General features: G+C 48.3%; 1 protein-coding gene across 1 annotated transcript; it reads left to right on the top strand.

Annotated features, from left to right (window-relative positions):
* Window positions 1-537: 537 nt before the first annotated feature.
* DUSP29 (dual specificity phosphatase 29) lies at window positions 538-23,711 on the top strand. Its single transcript, XM_054503657.2, has 3 exons — window positions 538-1,684; window positions 16,920-17,140; window positions 23,104-23,711. The coding sequence occupies exons 1-3, from the start codon at window positions 1,485-1,487 to the stop codon at window positions 23,343-23,345; spliced, it is 663 nt and encodes a 220-aa protein (XP_054359632.1). The 5' UTR covers window positions 538-1,484; the 3' UTR covers window positions 23,346-23,711.
* Window positions 23,712-23,996: the final 285 nt, after the last annotated feature.

Genomic DNA, 23,996 nt, shown 5'->3' on the forward strand with positions numbered 1-23,996 from the left:
TTGAACTCCTGACCTCAGGTGATCTGCCCGCCTCGGCCTCCCAAAGTGCTGGGATTACAGGCATGAGCCACCGCGCCCGGCCTTCAGTATTATTATGACCTAAGTGTTTGATGTGTTTTGATCCACTGGAATTATTGTTATTTTTCATGTTCAAATTGTTCTATTTTTGATAAGTGGGAGCTTCTTCAAGTTGTATTCTGAGTCCCTTTGACATGTTCCTAATGGTCTTTGAAGCCGTGAACCCTTTCCTACATTCTCTGCATCCCGGGCCTGCCCCTCCTCACACTGCACCTCCCATCTCCCTCCCCCTCACACTAAGACCCTGTGCTACAGCCAGCCTCAATTCATGATCCTCCTTGTCTGTAAAATGGGGCTAATGATAGGGTATTAGGATAACCCTACCTCAGTGTTGTTAAGATTAAATGGATTTACAATCATCAAGCACTTGGAACAGTGTCTGGCACACAATAGGTGTTATATAAGTATTTGTCAAATAAATAAACAAATAGCATTCCCTCCCCAGTCACTCACCTCCATGGTTCTCAGCCTTCCCATCTTTTCCTCCTTCTCTCCAGTCTCAGAGCAGGAGCACAATTTCCTTTCCCAGGCTGACCATAGGTGCATCATTTACTCAGCTCAGGAAACAATCACTGTCCAATTCCACTGCAAATTCCTCTCCTTGGGGACAATGGAAAGTCCTCTCCCGCATTTCCACTGGCAGAGCCTAACAAGCTCTCCAAATGCACATTTCAGTCTGGAGGCACAGCTTTCTATCTTGGGGCATCTCTTCCAATCCCCTTGGTAAGTTAACGCAATGATGGCCAGGCTCCCAGTGTGAGAGCGTGAGCATTGCCTTCAGCTCTTCTGACAGGTTAACCCTCACGCAGCCACTCTCAAGGCTTCTGAAGTCCTGCTGATGTGCGTGTGGCCCAGACCCAGGCCCGGGCAGGTATGGCCTTGGCGATGTACTCTTTCCGCTAGCTGACGGCTCCCTGCAGACACTGAGAGGGCCACGGGTCTGGAATGTCAGGGATCTTCTGGGCCTTCCTATTTTGGGTCCCAAATGGCCCAGACCAGTAGGTTTCAGTCAGATAAAGGAAAAAGTAGGATCCAAAGGAGTAAAGTCTAAAGAAAGGTGGGAAGGGACTGGCTGCTTGCAGGATTTCTTAGCTTGAGAGCCCGCCTTGGCACACGTCCAAGGACCCCAGCTCTCCTACTCTAGGAAGATTGGAACATTGGGGAACTACTCTAGAAGGATTGGAACATTTAACTGCCATCATGGCCTTCCTTGTTTACCTGTGTGGCCTGGGAAGAGGAAGCAGGGGCATAGCAGGTTGGGGAAACTCTTGCCAAATTTTAAGATAAGCTTATTCCCACCTCTTTTTGTAAAGCCTGTTCCCTGCCTCAGTGTCCCCTGCTAACCCCCATCCTGCTTCTCTCTCATAACCAGCTGCAGAAAGGAGAGAAAATCCCTTGGCTCTAAAATGACATCTGGAGAAGTGAAGACAAGCCTCAAGAATGCTTACTCATCCGCCAAGAGGCTGTCGCCGAAGACGGAGGAGGAAGGGGAGGAGGAGGACTACTGCACCCCTGGAGCCTTTGAGCTGGAGCGGCTCTTCTGGAAGGGCAGTCCCCAGTACACCCACGTCAACGAGGTCTGGCCCAAGCTCTACATTGGCGATGAGTAAGTGCCCAGGCCCAGGCTCGCTTTGGAGCAGGCAGCAGCCCCTCCCCAGGCCACGCCCTGCGCCACCTCCTAGCCACGGGCTTTGGAATTTGTAGTTGTTCTGTGAGAACTCAATTAGTTAGGGCTGGGCTTATCTTCACGTTACAGAAAACCTGAACAAAGGCTTAGGCAAGATAGAGGTTTATTTCTCTCTCACATATAAGTGCGGAGCGAGGTGGGCTGGGGCTGGCACGGCCACTGCAGGGTCATCAGGGACTCAGACTCCTGTGTTTCTGCACCACTGTCCCGGGGACGTGGCTTCTTCCCTCCAGGTGCTGCAGGGTCCCAGATTGCCGCCGGGAACCCAGCCATCAACTCTAGGACCCAGACAGCAGGAGGGTGGAGGGAAAGAAAGAGCAGAAGGGCATCTTCCCAAAGCGAAGTCCCATCCCAGACTTCCCCCGCCCCTAGCTGCAAGGGAGCCTGGGAAATGTAGTCTTTTATTTTAGCTAGCTATAATAACCTCAAGAATAAAATCAGTTCTTAGGTTGATGGTGCAGGAACACATCAATATATGCCTGGAAGTATGGGAGCCTAAGTTTAGGTCACTGTCACCTCCTTTAGATTTTTATAACCACCATTCCCCACTCCCTACACAACTGAGATGCATCTACTGTAAATAATATTAATAACGATAATGACTATCCTTTCTTCAATACTGTAGGCCAGGCACTGTGCTAAGCATCCTGCATGCATGATCTCATTTTACTCTCCTGATAACCCAATGATAGAGGCTAATTACTCCCATTATAAAGATAGGGAAACTGAGGCACAGAGCAGTTAAATAACTGGCCCAAGTCCCACAGCTCAGTCGGTGGCAGAGAGCTGGGATTAAAATGCATCTCTGCCCAACCCAGAAGCTTGTTCTTAACTGCTCCTCCCTCCACTCTCCAGGACTCCAGCCATGTTCCATCTCACCAAGGAGCAGATGCTGTAGGACCCCTCCATATGTTATTGTATTTATTTTCTTTTTCTTTTTTTTTTTTTCGAGACAGTCTTGCCCTGTCACCCAGGTTGAAGTGCAGGTTGGAGTGGTGTGACCTCGGCTCACTGCAACCTCTGCCTCCTGGGTTCAAGCAATCCTCCTGTCTCAGCCTCACAAGTAGCTGGGATTACAGGCACCTGCCTCCACACCTGGCTGATTTTTTATTTTTAGTAGAGACAGGGTTTCACCACTTTGGCCAGGCTGGTCTCCAACTCCCGACCTCAGCTGATCTGCCCACATCAGCCTCCCAAAGTGCTGGGATTAAAGGTGTGAGCCACCGTGCCCGGCCTATATGTGATTTTAATACACATCTTGCTGCTTAATACCTAGAGATAATCGTCTAGCCATAGGAAGATCCAGGTTAAGCATCCCTTGCCTTTCGTCTTTCTTTTTTTAAGTTGAAAAAGTTACAGATATGACATGCTTAATTATACTAAGTTAAATGAGGTAGACATTTAAAGACAAACTGCATAATCTCCCTTTGTCCCCTCTTAATTCTACCCCTGACTAACCAGTGTTAAATTTACTTGCATACTTTTACTACCTTGTGTGGGCTATTGCCAACATAAAGAAACATATACACACATATAAAGGGTTTACTTTTTTTTTTTTTTTTTTTTTTGAGATGGAGTCTCCCTCTGTCACCCAGGCTGGAGTGCAGTGGCACCATCTTGACTCACTGCAACCTCCACCTCCTGGGTTCAAGCGATTCTCTTGCCTCAGCCTCCCGAGTAGCTGGGATTACAGGCATGCACCGCCATGCCCAGCTAATTTTTTTTTTTTTTTTTTTTGAGATGTCCCTCAATGGCGCAATCTCGGCTCACTGCAACCTCCACCTCCCGGGTTCAAGTGATTCTCCTGTCTCAGCCTCCTGAGTAGCAGGAGTAACAGACACCTGCCACCACACCTGACTGATTTTTATATTTTTAGTAGAGACAGGATTTCACTGTGTTGGCCAGGCTGGTCTCCAACTCCTGAACTGAGGTGATCCACCTGCCTCAGCCTCCCAAAGTGCTGGGATTAAAGGTGTGAGCCACTGCACCCAGGCCTATATATTTTTTAAACAATTAAAAATGAATCATAGGCTGGGTGCTGTGACTCACACCTGTAATCCCAATACTTTGGGAGGCTGAGGCAGGAGGATCGCTTGAGGGCAGGAGTTGGAGATTAGCCTGGGCAAAATAGTGAGATCTTGTCTATACAAAAAAAAACACAAAAAACAAAAAGCACCAGCATGGTGGTGCACACCTGTAGTCCCAGCTACTGGGGAGGCAGGAAGATTGCTGGAGACAAGGAGAGCGATACTGCAGTGAGCCAAGATTGCGCCATTGCACTTTAGCGTGAGGGATAGAGCAACGGTTTGTCTCCAAAACAAACAAACAAAACCCCATACTGTATATACATACTGTTGTATACTTTTACTAATCCATAGTTAGCTGTGCCACAATTTACCCACAATTTCTCAGTTGTGAACATTACGGGAGGGAAGGAGAGGGGTGTACAGAAACTCTCTAAGGTTTTCTTCTTTGAATTTGGCTTTATTGAGAAATAATTCATAGACCATAAAGTTCACCCTTTTAAAGTATACAATTCAGTGTTTTTGTTATATTTACAGAGTTGTGCAACCATCACCACTCTCTAATTTCAGAACATTTTTGTCACCTCAAAAGGAAACCCTGAACCCACTAAACAGTCACTCCCCATTCCCTACCTGCCTCTCAGGCCCTGGCAACCACCAATCTACTTTCTGTTTTTATAGATTTACTGATTTCCAGACATTCTGTATAAATGGAATATTATAATATGTTCCTGGCTTTCTTTTACTATGCATAATGTTTTCCAGGTTCATCCAAATTGTACTTGTATCAGTATTTTATTCCTTTTTATTACCAATCTCCGTGTGATATTTGCACATTTCTGTAAGTCTAAAATTAGTTCAAAATAAAAAAGGCACACATATATTTTGACCCAAAATATCACTTTAAGAAATGTAATTTACAGAAATAAGAGTAGCAATAATGAGAAAATATGTGCAACAATGCTTATTATAACACTGTTTGAAGTAGCAAAAAAAAAAAAGGGACTGACATCTCTAGTCTTTTAATAACAAAATATTAAATAAATGTAGTAAATATTTCCTATAATGAAAGTAATGGGCCGGGCATGGTGGCTCACCCCTGTAACCCCGTAACTTTGGGAGGCCAAGGTGAGAGGATTGCTTGAGCCCAGGAGTTTGCAACCAGCCTGAGCAATATAGCGAGACACCATCTCTACCAAAAATTTTTAAAAATTTTCTGGGCTTGATGGCACGTACCTATAGTCCCAGCTACTTGGGGGGCTGAGGTGGGAGGATCACTTGAGCCCAGGAGGTCATGGCTACAGTGAGCTGTAATTGTGCCTCTGCACTCTCGTCTGGGTGACAGAGTGAGACCCTGTCTCAAAAAAAAAAAAAAAAGTAACATATGCTCATTGTGTAAATAGAGAAGTCTCAGTTTCCCTATTGGTAAGAGGCTAATAAGATAACCTTCCTCATAGGGCTGTATGGATTAAGTTGGGTAATGTGTGTAAAATAGTGCACTGCCTAGTACATAGGAAGTGCTCAGTAAAGTTTAGCTATGACAATAAAAAAATGATAAATGTAAGAAAGATTGCTTTCAATATCCCAAAGCAATCACCAAAGGCCATTACTTCAAAGATACTCCTATTAATATTGCAGTATATTTCCTCCTAGACTTTCCGAATATTACTTTTGGTTTTGGAATTTGTTTTTATATAATTGTAACTATAATGATTATTCATTTTCTCTTATTTCTCACATAGCATCATTCATAAACATTTTCTTTTATTACTTCTTATATATTTAATTATAATAGACATGACAATATATCAGATGAACAGAAGAGCATTCGTTTAACTACTTCCTTATTGTTGGGCATATCAGTTATTTTTATGTTTTCACTTTTATAAACAATGCTGCAGTGGACATCTTTATACATAATGTTTTTTCTATATTTAGAATTATTTCCTTAGATCTGACCCTAGAAACGGTACAACTGAGGAAAGAGTGATTAAGAGTTTAAGACTTAAACTGTCTCTGTATCTTTATCCATGCTGTTCCCTTTGTCTAAAATATCTTTCCCTGCACCTCATGTCCAAGTCCAGATCCTATGCATTCTTCAAAGTCCATTCAAGTCACTTCTGCCATGAAGCTAGCTTCCTCCAATCCCCATAGTGAGAAGTAAGCTTTTTCTCTGTATATTATATACTGTATTTACCTTTCCTATGGCTTATAATAATAATGGCTAAGTTGCATTGAATTCTTAGGTGTTAGGTGTCATGCCTTGTGTTAGGTGTCATGCCTTGTGCTAGGCATCATTTAGACTCCTCAACAACCCTATAAAGGAGGAACCATTATTATTCCCATTTTACAAATGGACAAGTCACAGCTCAGAGAGTTCATTCATTCATTCAGTCAGCCAGTAACCCTTTACTGGACACCTTGCTTAGAGCTACAGGGGAAAAAAAGAAGACACTGAGGCTCAGAGAAATCAAGTGACCAGCCCAAGTTCTCACCACCAGAAAGGGGTAAAATTTATACTCAAATCCAGATAAAAAAAAAAAAAAACATGGTCAGTCAGGTACAGAAGCTGTTTCAGAGTTGAGGAGGAGAGAAGGAGGAGATGTGTAGAAATATAACAGGGAACAGAAACAGCAGTGAGTACTGGAGGGGAAGGAGCACGGGGTTTGAGTCTTGGCTCTGCCAATTACCAGTTGTGTGACCTTGGACAAATTATTTTACCTCTCTTCACCTTATATGGCAACAATAATGGGACTTATCTCACGGGGTGAAGATTAAATGAAATCAAACAAATGCTAGAGTAGTATCTGGCATGTAGTAAATGCTCAGTAAGTGCTTGGTGCTATTATGGATCTGAGAAAGATCACAGAAGACATGGATCCCGGCTCGACTTTTGAAGATGGGTAGGATTTCAAAGAAATTCCAGGCAGAGGAAGCAGGATGGGAATAGCTACAGAGGTGAGAAAAGCAGGGGGATTCATCTGGAATATAGGGGATGAATGTGGTACACTTTCAGAAGGTCTGAGACTAAGCCAAATTCTACTGCTGCGTGGTCAGTTTCGATTAGCTGTGCTAATCTAATAGCTCACCCCAACATCTTGGCGGCCTGCCACAGCAATGGTTCTTTCTCATTCACACTGCAGTCCATGGTGGGCCAGCTCTGCTGTGCTCCTGGCCACTTTACTCTAGGACCCAGGCTGATAGAGCAGCCCTGATTTGGGATCTTGCTGGCCTTGCAGCAGAGAGCAAAGAGAGACCTAGCAAACCATAAGCTGATTTAGAAGTGACACATGCCATTTTTGCCCACATTTCACTGGCAAAAGCAAATCCACGCCAAAGCCTCATGTCAGTGGGGCAGGAAAGTATAACTAGCACAGCCGGAGGGGCTGCAAACGTTCTAACAATAATGCCATCTGGCACAGCCTCCTGGTCAGATGCATTGGCTTTGGGCAGGTTATTTTACCTTTTCCTCAACTTGAAGAATAGTTGGCCAGGCGTGGTGGCTCACGCCTGTAATCTCAACACTTTGGGAGGCCGAAGCAGGCGGATCACGAGGTCAGGAGATCAAGACCATCCTGGCTAACACAGTGAAACCCTGTCTCCAGTAAAAATACAAAAAAATTAGCCGGGTGTGGTAGTGGGTGCCTGTAATCCCAGCTACTCGGGAGGCCGAGGTAGGAGAATGGCGTGAACCCGGGAGGCGGAGGTTGCAGTGAGCTGAGATCGCGCCACTGCACTCTAGCCTGGCAACAAAGCGAAACTCCGTCTCAAAAAAAAAAAAAAAAAAAAGTAATAGACAAATGCAAATATTATTGTTAACAAAAAAGAAATCTGGAAAGGTAGGTCAGGGCCAGCTCATGGAAGGGTGAATGACAGCCAAGGGACTTCATTCAGAAAACCACTGAGTGTCTGAGCAGAACTGACGTGTTCTAGTTAATCGAGTGCTAGACAATAAAATATGCTTGCCTCCTTGATGTTTGACCTTGAACTTGCTTCTTTCAAACAAGAAAATGGAAAATGTCACTGCCCTTTTAATTCAATCCAACTCTGCCTAATTGAGCCCCAATACAAGCACACACAGGTGTCTGAGACTTGCACCCCCAGCTGAGGGAGGGAGCCTCAAGTCAGCATGGCGTGGTGCTTGTCCCTGATTTCTGTGACACTCACTTAACAAGGTTAATGAGACTCAGATGCTTATTGCAAGAGCAATTAACTCCATCGCCAATACAGCCATGCAAAGGTTATAACCTGGGCTGTGAGCAGGCAAGGCTGCCTGTGTTTCTTGGTCTCTTTGCAGGGGTTGCCCAAAGCAGCCAAAAGCTCCAAGCTGGTTCCTCATGCACAAAGCCTCAGTTTTAATTTGATATTTACATTTTGGTTAGGTTTTTCCTTTCCCTAAAAGTGCCTAAGATTTTTGAAAGCCCAGTACCAAGGCTTTGGAAGTGAAGCAGATCAGGACCCAGGAGTAAGGATGGATGTCCTGGGATGGCCAAAGCTACTATCTATCCTTGGAGCCCAGGCCAGTGACTGTTGGGCCCGCAGGGGGGCATACGTACCTCTAAGATGAAGCTCACTCTTTTCCCTGCTCCTTTTTGTGGAGAGAGGTGGAGCGGCCAAGCATCTGCTCTGGAGCCACAGTGTCTGGACTGAATACTGGTTTCTGTGTGGCCTTGAGCAAGTCACTCAAGCTTTGTGACTTTCAGCTTCTTCGCCTATGTGGATTCTATGCGTTAATGCGAGCAAAACATGTCTCACGGTGCCCAATACATTCATCAAGTTTGAACTATGACAAATCAGGCAGGTTCTGGAAATTTGATTCACAGTGTATGAGGAAGGTAAAGAACAGTCACTGTGCCTTGCCACCCAGGGTCCCCCATGCTAGGGGAAGCCTTGAGAAAGAAAACAATCCTGGGTCAGATTTCTCCCATGAGATTCTATCATGACCCAGGGCAGAGTGTTGGAAGGAGGGCCTGCCCTCCTAGGCCTTGCAGGGAGGTGACCTAAGGCCTAAGAAGGCAGCCGTATCAAAGTTCCTTGGGCCTGCGGGTTTCAAAATCACTAAAGCATTTTCTCAATCCCAGGTTAGCTCAAGGGGATTCACCAAGTGGGCTGCCTGGTAATTCCAAGTCCTCATTGCTCAGCAGCCCAGGGGAGGGGAAAGGTGGCCCTGCACTGCAGCCTGATGAGAAAAGGCCACAAACAGGAGGGTGACGTGGAGGGTGCTCACTCTGCCAGCTCAGCAGAGGGGTCGAAGGGGTGGGGCCTGGCTGGCCACCTTGCAGATATTCCTGGGGTTCGGGGGAAGTCGTCTTCACACAAGGTGTAGCCACCCACTCCCCACTCATTCCTCTAACTCGATAGGGGTCTGAATCTGCCACAAGTGGAACTGCAGGCTCAGCGTGGAGTGGAGGGCTCAAGCATGACTCGGCACAGCGTCCCAGTCCCCACAGTGTGTGGGTGGCCACCAACTATGGGTGGCCTTTGGCAAAGCATTTTATTGTTCTGGGACTCAGTTTCTTTATTTGTAAAATAAAGGATGATTTCAAAGTTTCCCTTCCAGCTCTAAAATAAAATTATTTAAGAAATGGCCTATTAAATGAATTAGGCTTTATTAGTTTCAAGCACACACTTGTTTTATTACTTTTAAGTCATTCAAATTAGATTCAAATTAGGTTAACCAAGTGTTGCCCTCCAGAGAGCCAGGGACTGGCGTCAATGATGAGATAAGAATAATTCATCACCTCTTATCAATCAGCAGTCCCTAAATGGGTGCTTCAAAAATGCTTGAGTACGCTCGAAAGCACTAAGTTTCTGTAATTTAAATATTCTCACTTTAATCTCGTTCACATCTTTCATTTGCTTAGCAAAATCTTTTTTCAGTCCTTTTTTTCCCTATAGTCAGCAGGAGGGGAAATATCCTGGCTACCATCAAAGTGATTGCAAATTCCTAGGCAGGGCAGCCTCCAGTGATAAGGCTTGGCTGAAACAGGATAATTGAGAAATCTCTCTTCCTTCTCCACAATGCGGGTGTCAGAGAGCCAGTGCCAGGGTGAGGTTAAACTTCCACTGCTCATGGAATGGTGGGGGCCCTCAGGAGCTCCTTGTTTTTGTGTAAACTACAGTTGCCTCCAAGGTCCGGCATTTGGGCTCAGATTCCTGCCAAGGCCTGCAGCCTGCCCCACCCACCCAGCCCAAGCTGGCTTTCCAGGGAACCTCTGTCTTGTCCTTTCTGCTTTTCTGCTTCTGATCAGACCCACAGCCTCAGAAGCCAGAGGCATCTCCATGGCTGGCCTGGCGTGGAGAGCCTGGAAAGTGAAGTGAAGGCAAGTCAGTCAGCTGAGACAGCTCCTTCTCCCCGAAGAGGAGGAACTAATTCCACCTTAAGGCACCGAGCAGGGATGAAATTAACCTGCTTCTTCGAGGTGTGGGTGGCATGGCCAGTTTAGGATGCAGCAAAACACAGTCAAGTTTGCCAATTTAACATGCTGGGCGTTACCTGAAATAACTAGGACTTCCAACTACTGAAGGCGACTGAGGCATAGCTGGGCAGCAGTCACAGGCAAGACGGTCGGGGAGAGAAGCCTGAGGCCCTGGCCTGGCCTGGCCTTCTCATTGCCAGAACACGGCTTAGCAGTCAAGGCCTCAAGCAACATAAACCATCTCCTTGCATGGTTAGGCAAATGCCGAGTCCAATCACTCACATGACATCATTTCTCAAAACCAGGCCTCCTGGGTATTCTCTTCTCTTCACCTCCATCCTTGGAGGAACAGACTTTGGGATAGTGGGGCAGACAGGAGAATTCCAGCAGAAGTTAAAAACCCCAAGGCCACCTTATGCTTCTACAATGGTCTCTCCTGAGAACTAAGGAAATAACAATACAAATCATGCTATACATTTACATAGTAAATGAATATATGACTCGTTCATTACTGAAAATGTACAAAATGTAGAAAGACAAAAACAAGAAAATTTAAATTACATATAATCCCATTACCACATTTTGTCAGGGGATAAGCACATTCTGACATACATCTTTCCACTGCCTTTTCCCCCTGGAGTCATCTTTTAACCTCTCAAAGAAGCTTCAATATTGCATCATTCAATTTCACAAGACTCTCACAAGGAAAGTACTGCCAGTGTAATCGGTGCTGTTTAGCAAACAAAGAAAATGGAGGCTCCCAGCGGTTCTGCCGCCTCAGTTCATGCATCAGTTTCAGTTGCCAGCCCTATGTTTTCTCAGGCGCCTCAACACAGAGGAGCTTCACCATCAAGTAACAAGCACACCCAAGACACCGGAAGGCCAGTTCATTTCACTTTCCCGTCAGGTGAACTAACCGAGATCAGATGCCAGAAATGTGCCCACTGTTTTAAAGTCCACTTGCAAGGAACAGGCACACTCAAGACTGCATGGTTAAGACTCCACTGGGTTTGGGAGGCGGAGGCAGGTGGATCACCTGAAGTCAGGAATTTGATACCAGCCTGGCCAACATGGTGAAACCCTGTCTGTACTAAAAATACAAAAAATTAGCCAGGTGTGTTGGCGGGCACCTGTAATCCCAGCTACTTGGGAGGCTGAGCTAAGATAATCGCTTGAACCCAGGAGGCAGAGGTTGCAGTGAGCAGAGATCGCACCATTGCACTCCAGCCTGGGCAACAAGAGCAAAACTCTGTCTCAAATAAAAAAGACTCCACTGGGGAAGGTCACCATCAAGGCCACGCCCATGAAATTATGTGTGACCACAACAGTGTCACACCCATCCGAAAAAATAAGGTGCGAGATGGAAAGGTACAGCCTGTCAGCAAACAGAAGTCCATAATCAGGTGTGGGAAATGTGCGGATTCTCCGCAGACATTAGAGTGCAGGGAACCGCCCCGATCATGAGGGGACTTCCTTCAATGCCCAATGTAGAGTCTGTGCAACATGGGAGCAGCCTGCTGCAGCCTGAAGGAAGCTGCGGGGGGTTGTACAGATGTATATATTCAGGGCTTGCGCCTCCTCCCCTCTGTGCAAGAGCACACGCCTGGCAAAATGGGCTTGCCGGCAGAGGCTGAGGTATTTAGGCTGACAACAGGAGGGTGACAAGGGGTCTGAACAAGTGAAATGTCAGGAGCACTGCCCAAGAAGACCGCCTCATGGAGAGGCAGCTTATCTGTGTCATTCCTCCAGGGTGGGGCTTTGAAGCGAGCTTCCTGGGAACAACTCCAGAGGGGCTGGCAGGTGTCCAGGCCAGGCCAGAGAAGCAGGAAGGGAGGGAAGGGCTTAGCTGAGGAAATTGGGCCATGCAAGAAGGAAGTCGTTTCCTCAGCCCTCCTCCAATATGGAGTCCAAGTCCAGAGCTGGGCTGGAAGTTCACAGGAAGGGAGAAGAGTGCAAGAGAAGTGAGTCAAAACGGGGATATGACTGACAGTGTTCTTCAAAAGTAAACTGCATAGGCCAGGCATAGTGGCTCACGCCTGTAATCCCAGCACTTTGGGAGGCCAAGACAGGTGGATCACCTGAGGTCTGGAGTTCAAGACCAGCCTGACCAACATGGTGAAACCCTGTCTCTACTAAAAATACAAAAATTAGCCAGGCATGGTGGCACACGCCTGTAATCTCAGCTACTTGGGAGGCTGAGGTAGGAGAATTGCTTGAATCTGGGAGGCGGAGGTTGCAGTGAGCAGTGAGCCAAGATTGCGCCACTGCACTCCAGACTGGGCGACAGAGCGAGACTCCGTCTCAAAAAAAAAAAAAAAAGTAAACTACATGATTCCAATGAACTGGGAAGAGTCAAAAAAATGTTAAAAAAAAAAAAAAAAGTAAACTGCATGAGTCCAACAAATGTGTAAACAATGTCCGTCATTGCTAAAATGAATCAGTGAAAACAAAACACCATTAATTTTTTTTGTCTATGAAATTGACAAAGAATACGGACTGCAATTTTTAGCAAGTTTTAGAAATTTTTAGCAATTTTAGCAAGTTTTCTGTAGGGTAATTTAGTAACAAGTATCAAATGTATTTTAAAACGGCCATATCTGTTGACCCAGCAATTTCACTTTTAAAAATGTCTCCCACGGACATAAACAGAGGAGTGCCCAAAGAAACACATCAAAATGTTTGGTAAGAAGAAATTGGGACTTACCTATATAATGAAATAGCATGAGTTACTGAAGTCTTATATGTTACCATAGGAAGATGTTTACAATATATCATGTCAAAGGTTTTGAAACTTTATATATATAATATTGTACCAAAAAAAAAAACACCTTTCTATAAAATATACAAATCTATGCATAGAGAAACAATGGGAGGTTCTTATATCAAAAGCTAACAATAGCATTTATCTCCAGGGGAGTAGAAATACAGGTGATTTTTTTGGAGGGGGGAGTATGTTTTCTACATTCTACATTGAGCATGTGCTATTTTTGTCATGAGATGACATATTATTTAAAAATTGAACAGATTGATCACATCTAGGATTGTGCCTAACCAGAAACTAAAGCTCCTGTGTCATCTAGATTCTGGAAGTACATTCCTAAATCTGTTTTTCTTTCTGAACTCTTTTCTCCCTCAGCAGAGGCATTTATGTGGACCCAGGAGTGGGGCACATGGCCTTTTCTCCATGCCCATCACCTCAAAATGCCCCTGTGTTTCTTAGTCTCTTTTCAACATATGTGAGCAGATAATGTATCTGGCCCTGAAATTTAAAAACAAAACCAAAGCAATCTAGTGTCAGACACCACCCTCTGAGCCTGCCCCACTCCTAATAATTGCTGAGCTGGGCATCTGTTCCAGCTGGGGATTGGACGATGGGTGTCTGTGATGACGGCTCTGCCTCCCCCACAGCATCTGTGTAAGAGGCACTCCATTTATTTGCAGATTCCCATTCTGCTGTGGATGCTCTTTCAAGCCCTCAACTGAACTCTGAGTGAACGAAGCTGGGGGAAGTCCCCAGAGTGATGCGTGAGGATACCAACTCCCCTTCCCATCCAGGGAGCCAAGACCCTGAAAACTTGTGGTGGGCCTCAAATACCCACCAGGTCTCGGGGTCCTCACGAGCCCCTTTCTCTGCCTCAGGCACAGCCAACGTCAGCCTGGTGTGGTGGATATGGAGGTGTCAGACAATGAGTCTTGTTGCATATCTACCCTGCTCCCCAAAAGTGGCAAAGTGCAAACTGTTATTCATTCAAACTGCCACTTGATTATGTTGAAAGCCAGTTACTGAACCCAGAGAGAACAGTCTTCATGGTGGGTAGGAGCTTCCCGTCAAGAAGAGTTCATTTTAATTTTTCCACTGAGCTCAACCTCAAAGTGAGGTTGATTGCTACTCAGCAAGATGGACCTCATTAGCGGCGGCTTTAATTGGGCACAGATCTACGTCCCCAAAGCATAATGTTTGTTGTATACCTACTTTGGGGCAAGACAAAAAATGAAAAGCAGACCTTTCTGAGCAAAAATGGAAAGCACAGTGTGTCCCACAGGCAGAATGGCCACACTAACAGCCAAGTGGGGGTGGGCTCAGTGGGAATCCCCACCTCCCCATGCCACAGTTCTGATGGGCTGTCTGCAAATGTTTCCAAATGCTCAATTCCCTTCCCAAACACTGGACACCATCATGGTTCTCATGCCAAATAAAAAGCTCCAGGAAACCAGTGAAAGACAAGCGCGCCCTTGGCCAAGGGGCCATGGCATATATTTCTGGTGTGAGGCTTCCTCCTGGCCCAGGGTGTTGGTCCCTGCTAGCATCTAACATGGTCACTTCTATCCACATGCTTTTACCAGTGGCCTTGAGATGAGCCCTCAGCTGGAGTGCAATGCCACTTTTACCCTCTTACTGGTACGGCTCCAGACCCTTGTCATGTCTCCCTGAGCTGAAGTCCTGGTCTTCGTGCTATTGAGGGAAATGTCTTCTTAAACCCAGATTGTATCGCTTCTCTTTAAACACTCTCTAAAGCTCTCCTTGACTCTCAAACACAGATCCTAGCATCCAGGATCCCCACACATCAGCCAGATTGATTTTTCTTTCTTTCTTTCTTTTTTTTTTTTAAAGACAGAGTCTCTCTCTGCTGCCCGGACTGAGTGCAGTGGTGCGATCACAGCTCACTGCAGCCTCAACCTCCCTGAGCTCAGGTGATCCTCCCACTTCAGGCTCCCCAGTAGCTGGGACTACAGGCACATGCCAGCACACCTGGCTAATTTTTTTCTTTATATCTTGTAGAGAAGGGGTTTCATGATGTTGCCCAGGCTGGTCTTGAACTCCTAGTCTCAGGCCACCTTCCCACTTTGGCCTCCCCAAAGTGCTAGGATTACAGGTGTGAGCCACCTTGTCTGGTCAGATTGATCTTTAAAAAAGTAAAAAAATGCTTACTTCTTTCTTAAAATCCTCTAGCGGACTTCCACCACACTTGCAGTAATACTCCTTCCTATGGCGGGCAGGGCCCACCACGATCCAGCCCCTCTATCTTTCCAAACTGCTATTCCCCTTGCCACTTCAGCCGCACTGGCTTCCTTTCTGTTCTCAGCACTTGTTCCCTCTGCCTGGATGAAACACTTTCTCTCCAACTCTTCCTCAGCCTTCTCATCCCTCAGTCTTGGCTTAAACACCGCCTCCCCACAGTGGCCTTTCCTGACCGCCTTGCCTGAAGCAGGACCACAGTCATTTTGTATCATGTCATGAAGTTTTAGGTCCTTCGGCTAGCTCTCACTGCTATCTAAAATTATCTTTACTTGTTTATTTCGTACCCCCGTTAGTATCTGACCTTCCTGAGGGACCTTCACTAACCTGTTCACTTCTTTTGTTTTTTGAGACACAGTTTCACTCTGTCCCCCAGGCTGGAGTGCAGTGGTGTGGTCTCGGCTCACGACAACCTCCACCTCCTGGGTTCAAGTGATTCTTGTGCCTCAGCCTCCCAAGTAGCTGGGACTGCAGGCATGCGCCACCACACCCAGCTATTTTTTGTTTTTGTATTATTAGTAGAGATAGGGTTTCGCCATGTTGGCCAGGCTGGTCTCGAACTCCTGACCTCATGTGATTTGCCTGCCTCGGCCTCCCAAAGTGCTGGCATTACAGGCGTGAGCCACTGGGCTCGGCCCCTGTTCACTTCTTTACCATCAGCACCCAGCACAGTGCCTGGCACACAATAGATTGCAAATCATGATTTGGGGATGGATAATTAATTACAGGAAATAGACAATGCTTCCTGAAAGGCCTTCGTTGTCTCCAGCCTCCATACCTCAGGTGGTGCTGTTTCCTTGGCTTGGCCCGCGCTTGCCTCCTTCTTTCCCTCCATCACCAAATGCTGAAACTTGTAATGACACAGGCCTCTCCCTGCCCCACCCCACAGGCAGGAAGAACCCGTGTTTCCTCTGGCAGCCCATCTCCACTCCGGCCCCACCATGCTGCCTTCTCATCGAGTCATATTTCAGAGCCATCCACTTCAAGAGGACTTTACTATTCCTGGAAATTCTTGCCTAGAAAGATAAAGCTGTAGCCCATTAAATAACTTCACTGCTGGCTTCAAGAACTTCCCTGCAATCAATTCAAACAACAGATGGCTCAAAAAGCCCTCCTCAGAACAATGCTCTGCCCAGCTGGGCAACAGCTCCCCAAAGCAACACTTTCCCGTTCACATCGTGCCAACGTGAATTTGTGAACTTTGCCCAATCCCAATCCAATCCTCTTATGGAAGACCTTGCTTTAAACCATTCAGTTGATCCTCTATCTCCAAACCCTAAAAACATCCAGCAGGTTCAGAGCAGAGGCTAGGTGAAGGCAGCCCTGATGAACATGTTGTTATTCTGGAGGTCTTTCAGGCGATTTGGCAGGTCCAAATCTGCGACCACCGTAGAGTCCGGCACCCGGCTCCGCTGTGTATACTGAATGATGAAAGAACGAATGGACGAACGAATAGCTCAGCTTGCCTACCCCAGCCTCCACCCTGTCCTTTGTTGAGACAGCCGAGCCAGAATCACAAAACAGTGCAGGTGGTCTAGGGGACCTGGTAAGAGCAGAGCTTTGGGACTTCATTTGCAATAACTAGTCCTTATTCTGGAACTGGAATCCACAGCGGAAAGCGTGGGTGGCCCCCGAGTTTCCTGGATCCGGGGCAGGGCGCTGCGCGCCCACAGATTTCTCTCCCCTGCGCCCAGGGCGACGGCGCTGGACCGCTATAGGCTGCAGAAGGCGGGGTTCACGCACGTGCTGAACGCGGCCCACGGCCGCTGGAACGTGGACACTGGGCCTGACTACTACCGCGACATGGACATCCAGTATCACGGCGTGGAGGCCGACGACCTGCCCACCTTCGACCTCAGTGTCTTCTTCTATCCGGCGGCAGCCTTCATCGACACAGCGCTGCGCGACGACCACGGTAAGAGACCCGCGGCCCGCCCCGCCCCGCCCCGCCCCGCCCCTCCCCGCCCCGCCCCGCCCCGCCCCTCCCCGCCCCGACCCGCCCCTCCCCGCCCCGACCCGCCCCTCCCCGCCCCAACCCGACCCGCCCCTCCCCGCCCCGCCCGACCTGCCCCGCCCCGCCCGACCTGCCCCGCCCCGCCCCGACCTGCCCCGCCCCGCCCCGCCCCGACTCGCCCCCGCCCCGCCCCGACTCGCCCCGCCCCGCTCCGACTCGCCCCGCCCCTTCCCCGCCCCGCTAAGGCTCCGCCCCTAGTCTAGGCTCCGCCCTTAGCCCAAGGTCTCCACGCCCGAGGCCCAGGCCAGAAGCGGGATGTGCGCGTGCGAAATCTTTGTCTGTCGCAAAGCTAAGCCACTGGGGCTGCTTGTGGCCGAGGGTGAAGGTCCGAGCCCCTGGAAGCTGTGAAGGTTTAAGGACCTGCACCACCCAGCGTGCTGCTGGTGGAGTTCGGGCCTTGATTGCAGCTCTGGGGAATGGAAATAGGGCGTAAGAAAAAAAGGCCCTTTGGTCGGAGTCTTTACTAAAGAACATTTGCCGTCCTTCAAAAGGCGGAGGCGGTCTGAGAGCCCTCAAAGCTGGGACTGCGGCCGGAGACACTAATTGTGCCTGGGCCTGAACCCAACTAGTAGCCAAGGGCTTTGGTGCCAGAAAACCCTCAGGGAGCTGACTTGAGTGGGAATCCATGGAGACACCTTAAATTCTCCTGCCCACCAACCAAGTTACACTCCCCAGTTACACTCAGCCTAGTGAGGCCTCCAGTAGAAAGCTGACAAGCTGGGCTTTACTGGCACGCTGTATTTGAGGTATAATTTGGGTTTTGCACCTCCAGCGTCCAAGTTTTCCCAGTGTTAATTATCCAGCTTTTAAATCACAGTGCTAGTCTTTGTGCTCAGAATGCACTGTTGGCTACCTTAATCCAGCAAAGGCTACAAGGCTATTTTGGAGAGAAGGGCACAGCTTAGGGACGCATCGGGGGTAAGACAATATACAGTTATTGCTGCAGGGTGTACTTCAGTGGCATTCCACAGAGGCCAGAGGGACTTCAGCTCCTTAATCTATGCTCTGACTTCAGCCCAATGTGTCACACACCCCTTTGTGGAGCCATCACGTAATTCAGGGTATCCGGTTACAGAAAGCCTTTCTTGCCACAAGAGGTTGTGATTACAAGGCTCAGTGACTGACCAAACAGTCTGCTGCAGGAACTTGCACCCTGGGGCTGGGCCTAGGCCAGGTCTCCTGGACAATATCAGACCTTAATGGACATCCTAAGGTGGCCCTGGCCCCACAGCCAACCATAGCCACCAACAATTTGTCATTATTTTGGCTCAGAAAGCAATGTCACAATGAAAAAAAACCCTTAGAGCTAACATGCCTGTATTAGAAGATGCCTCATTTCCAGGCCTTCCTTTTATGAGTCTATTTATGAACCATCTTTTGTGCTGTGTACATTCTGGGTTTCCAAGCAGGATCACAAACGCAACGGAACTGAGTCATCACCACAAGGTAAAATTTGCCTCATAGTATTTGAAGTTAACTGAAAACACATTTGACATGGAAAAAACAAAGACTGCAACAACCTAATCCTTCAGTTTCTGTTTAATGCACTCACTTGCCATTACTATATTTTAGACCTTACCCTTCATGGAAGGGGCCTGGCAGGCTTTGGAGAAGACAGGGCTGGGTTTACATTTCTGTCACACAATTTGCTAACGATGTGATTTCTCTGAGCCTTGGTTTCTTCATCCGGTGATAAAAATATTTACCTTCAGAGGTTATAATGAGGATCAGCAGTAATGCACGTAAAGCGCTTAGCATAGAACCTGGTGGACAGCAGGCTCTCGGATGTATTTGATAAAACGTGGTCATACACCGTGAAGCATATAACCACGCCAGCATGTGCACATCACCATCGTGAAGTTTCCAATCCTCAAAGAAAAAAAAAAAAGACATTCCAACTTTGAACTGTAAGATATACTCACATGAAAGCTTGTTTTAGGTTCCTGGCACTCAGTTTTAGGGTCTGCCCCCCACTGCCAAATCCAGAAAGAATCAGGCTCTCAAGTCGAAGCTTAGGCCTAGGCAGATGACAGAACATTATGAGGAGGTGTCAGGCTGCTGTGGATCATGACTGTTAGACCAGGTGGCACCTAGCAAAAGAAGGGCCAACGGAGGAGAGTAGATACTCGGATCAGAGACTATGAGTGGGATAGAATGAATGGATGGGGGTGCTGGGACTCGACCAGATGGCTAGGGATGGGGAGCAGGACATGACCCCACTGGAGATGGCAGAGTAGGCTCTGCTCTCAGCACCTTTGCACTGGCATATCTAAAGAATTCAAGTCAGGGCTCAAACGCCTACCCTGCAGAACCACGCAGAGTGTAAACAAATGAACTGGCTGCATGTACAGCGGAGGGGTGTGGGTAGGGGGCACTTGTGGCTAAGCTGAGAGCCCTGTACCCCTTCAGAGGGGCACCTGCCACTCAGCCTCAGCTAAGGCTTGTCTTGCGAGAGTCAGTGCAAATGTGGGAGATCTGACTTTTCAGAAGTCTCCAATCTGGATTATAAAATCACTCGATTTTTAGGTCTTGGCAACAGATTGAAATTTCTTAAAATGCTGCAAAGGACAGACTAAAGCAACCCAATGGCCATCAGGTTGTAACCTGTGCCCTGAGTGGCCAGAGCAACCAAACAAAATGCCCGCTAGCTCAGCAGCAGCAATGCCACAGACTTCATACCCAGTGGACAGCAGGTGCTCAGCCCACCTGCCACATGCAGTGGGTGGCCCAGTTGTGTCTAGGCAAGGGACACTGCTTGGCATTTTAGTGCCAGACCCAAGGGAAAACCAAGGGACACTGCTTGGCATTTTAGTGCTGGACCTACTTGTATGTTTCTTACACTCTCCATGTAAGTGGTGTAGATAGACAGTCTGGCCAAAAAGCAAGGCATCACTCTTTGCTTCCTCTTGTCTATGTTCTTTGTTCTCATTGACTGGTTTCAGCCAAGTGTACACCATTCCCCCCACCCGGCTTCTCACAGCCAGTCTTTTTCACTCTTTTTGAAAAGCGTTCCTTATGGAACTGTACTCGTGGGCTGTAATCAGCCCCTGGGGCCCTCTCCCACCCCATCACTACCCTGACTTGACCCTTTATAAAGAACTCCCCAGGCAACCTCAGTCACTCTTAAAATATCTCGGAGATTATCCAGTCCCTGGTCCTGCCCTGACAGCTGGGCAAACAGAGGCCCAGAGAAGACAAGTGAGGTGCCCAGGGTCACAGAGCTAATCAGAGGCAGCGCCATCAGGACACCTGCCTACCAGCGGGGATTCCTTCTGTCACTGAGGCCTCACAGAAGAGTCCTCTGCCCTTATTTTGAGCACCTGGTGACTTTGCTGTTTAAGAGGTCACCGAATATCATGGAGGGCGAGTCATGCCAGCTGGTTATAGGATCTGAAAAAACTGAATTTGTCACTCTTCATCAGAAAAAGAAGTACTCACAAAATACTGTCACAGGAACCCCACTTGGGTTGCTTTAACTGCCCCCGATGCGGCATCCTCCGAGGTGAATTAGTGTGGTTTTAATTTAATGAAGCCTTCTAAGAAACTCCAGGGCAAATGCCACGAGGCGCTAAAGATCAGACTTTAGTATCACACTCTCCTTTTGGCAGTCCATAGTCTGCTTTTGAAGGCATCTTAAAATCTATTATGGTTAAGGGAAGTATGACTAAATAAATGAAGCCTGCTTTCAAGCAGGAGGTTGATTCTCTGGTGCTTCTAATAAGCTTTAACTGACCAGATTTTCACTGTTTTGTTTTTGTTTTTGTTTTTTTGAGACGGAATCTTGCTCTGTCAACCAGGCTGGAGTGCAGTGGCATGATCTCCACTCACTGCAACCTCCACCTCCCGGATACAAGTGATTCTCCTCTTTCAGCCTCCCAAGTAGCTGGGAGGTGCCCACCACCACACCTGGTGAATTTTTGTATTTTTTAGTAGAGACAGGGTTTCACCATGTTGGCCAGTCTGGTCTCCAATTCCTGGCCTCAAGTGATCCACCCGCCTCGGCTTCCCAAAGTGCTGGGATTAGAGGCGTCAGCCACCATGCCCGGCCGATTTTCACTGTTTGAAGGGTCTCTTGCCCTATCTCCCTCCAGCCCCGGCAGTTCATAATACACCTTGCACCTTTTTTTCTCAGAACTTCCACACACCTAGAACCTCTTGGGAAGAAGTAAGGGCTCTACCAGAATTTCTTTGCAAGTTACTAAGAAAGGCAGGTTCCCAGATAGTGCATGGGAGATGGGCAGAGAGCATCTCCTGAAAGCAAGGAAGGAGTCTGCTTAGCAAGGAGAACACCTGGCTGGGGGGCGGGACATGGTGCAGAGTAACAGCCTTAGCCTACGTCCGATTTTCGTGACAGAGGCCTACCTTCCAGTCACTCCTAAAAGCATGGAATTGAGGAGCAGTAGAGATTCTGGATTTGGGTTTTCGTTTCTTCAGATGGAGTCTTGCTCTGTCGCCCAGGCTGGAGTATAGTGGTGCGATCTCAGCTCACTGCAACCTCTAACTCCTGGGTTCCAGCAATTCTCCTGCCTCAGCTTCCCGAGTAGCTGGGACTACAGGTGCACCACCACGACTGGCTAATTTTTGTGTAGAGATGGGGTTTTGCCATGTTGGCCAGGCTTTAACCACATGGGCTCCGGGTGCTCTGACTGTGTGTGAGAACAGAAGGACCTGCAAGCATAGGTACGCACTAGCTGCTGCTATTCCTAAAGATGAACTCTGGTCAGGCATGCCTCAAGGGCTCTGACTGTAGTCATGAAGAAAATATCTCCAAGCATGAGAGGGGTGCTGATCTCTCCCACTGCAACAAGTGTGCTCTGGCCAGGGGGACCCTAGGAGCTCTGACAGAAGTTGGGAAATAAAAGCCCAACACAGGTATAGTGCTGGCCCCTGTGACTGTAAGAGATGTGCTCTGGCGTGATGGGTCTCAGCTAATCTGACCACAAGAAGGAACAAAAGTGTTGCCTGGACCTTGATTCTTCTCAATAGGGCTGACTCCTCCAATAGTAACAGATGTGCATTCACCCAGCTTGAACTCCCAACCTCAAGTGATCCGCCCACCTCGGCCTCCCGAAGTGCTGGGATTACAGGTGTGAGCCACCACGCCCAGCCTCATGCCCTAGTCTTGGAAACAAAATTCAGCTCTTGGAGCTCCTACCAGAGCTGAGTGTCCTCTGTCCCTCCTTTTCCCCTTTCTCTCCCGCTCCTTCCACCTCCACCTTTCCTCCCACTCCCTCCATCTCCCTTCCAACTCTTTCTCCCCTCCCCTCTGCCACTTAACAGAATTCAGGCCCCCAAAAGGCTTAATGAACTACAGCTTTCATCTGTTTCAAGCACTGAGTCATGACAGAAAGAATTACCCTGTTTTCTGGAAGAGGAAGAAACGCTTTGGTTATCAGCAGGGCTGGCCAGAGGCCTGGCAGCCTCCGGAAAGCTCCGTGGGATTTGAATGCCAGGGGTAGACATTCATCCAGCTGGACACGTTCACACCCCAGGAGCGCGGTCATGCCAGGGAGAACCTGGGACCAGCCTCCCCCAGACCCGAAACAGCAGTCAAGAAGTGGGTGCTTGCTTTCTGGCCGTGGTGCTCAGGGGAAGGGCAGCCCAGCCACACTGTAGGAGCTCAGCAGCCATTCATTAGCACAAACAAATTGTGCTAAAATCGAGTTATTTACAGGGTTATTTGCCTTCTCAACAACCCTATGTAGAAGACACTGAGAGTGTCACCGTTCTACAGAGGCAGCTGTGGGGCACAGTGCTGAGTCACTTTCTGTGGGCGAGAGGGTGACAGGATGGGAGTGGGCCCTACCTGTGCTCCCAACACCTGCCCCTCAGTGTGGGTTTTCTCCTCCCTGCTCCATCTGCAGGTAAGATCCTGGTTCACTGCGTCATGGGCCGCAGCCGGTCAGCCACCCTGGTCCTGGCCTACCTGATGATCCACAAGGACATGACCCTGGTGGACGCCATCCAGCAAGTGGCCAAGAATCGCTGTGTCCTCCCGAACCGGGGCTTTTTGAAGCAGCTCCGGGAGCTGGACAAGAAGCTGGTGCAGCAGAGGCGACAGGCCCAGCGCCAGGACGGTGAGGAGGAGGACGGCAGGGAGCTGTAGGGCCCGACTCACAGGGCCAGCAGAGGCACTTGGGGACAGAGGGGAGAGGCAGAACATAGCCCTGGTCTAGGACTCCAGAGAAGCGACAGTGAAACCGAAGCTCGACTTCTTCCAAACCATCTTGTTCAACTTCCCCATGTGTGCTGGGGACAGGGAGGACCCAGAGCTGCCCCCGGGCAGGGCTGAGCGCTCAGCCTCTCAGCAAAATGGGAGGGACGGGCTCCCCGGCTCTGGGTCACAGAGGAGCATGCCACGCTGCACAAAGTCTCCTGCTTTGGTTTTGTTTTTTTGGTGAGAAGGAAGAGGGAAAGGATTTTAAAATGTGTAGGCATTATGTTGTGATTAAACGTTTGGCTTTGTCTGAAAGGAAAGTCACCTTCTTATAAAAAGTATTTTAAAATAGAAATTGCTTTTCCAACCACAGAACGGTACCGGGCGAGCGGTGTCACAGGAGCGCCTGAGTAGCCATGGAGGCTCCTTCCCGGGCATCCTGCGTTTCTGTGGCATCCCCTGCACCCCGCTTGTCTTTTCAGTGGAACCCCTAGGCTCGCGCCACCATCTCTAGATGTGCTCCTCCAGCAGGGTGGGGAGGGGTCCTGAACCCCTGTACAGAGGCCCCTGCTTTAGGCTTCCCCCACTTTCCCAAGGGAC

The sequence above is a fragment of the Pongo pygmaeus genome, chromosome 8 (genome assembly GCF_028885625.2).
Source record: "Pongo pygmaeus isolate AG05252 chromosome 8, NHGRI_mPonPyg2-v2.0_pri, whole genome shotgun sequence".
Taxonomy (NCBI): Eukaryota; Metazoa; Chordata; class Mammalia; order Primates; family Hominidae; genus Pongo; species Pongo pygmaeus.

Bases quoted from the DNA above. Each gene is read 5' to 3' on its own strand.
- DUSP29 (XM_054503657.2), top strand. From the start codon at position 1,485: ATGACATCTGGAGAAGTGAAGACAAGCCTCAAGAATGCTTACTCATCC. The intron at 1,685-16,919 runs GTAAGTGCCCAG...CCCTGCGCCCAG, and splicing joins AAGCTCTACATTGGCGATGA to GGCGACGGCGCTGGACCGCT. The intron at 17,141-23,103 runs GTAAGAGACCCG...CTCCATCTGCAG, and splicing joins AGCGCTGCGCGACGACCACG to GTAAGATCCTGGTTCACTGC.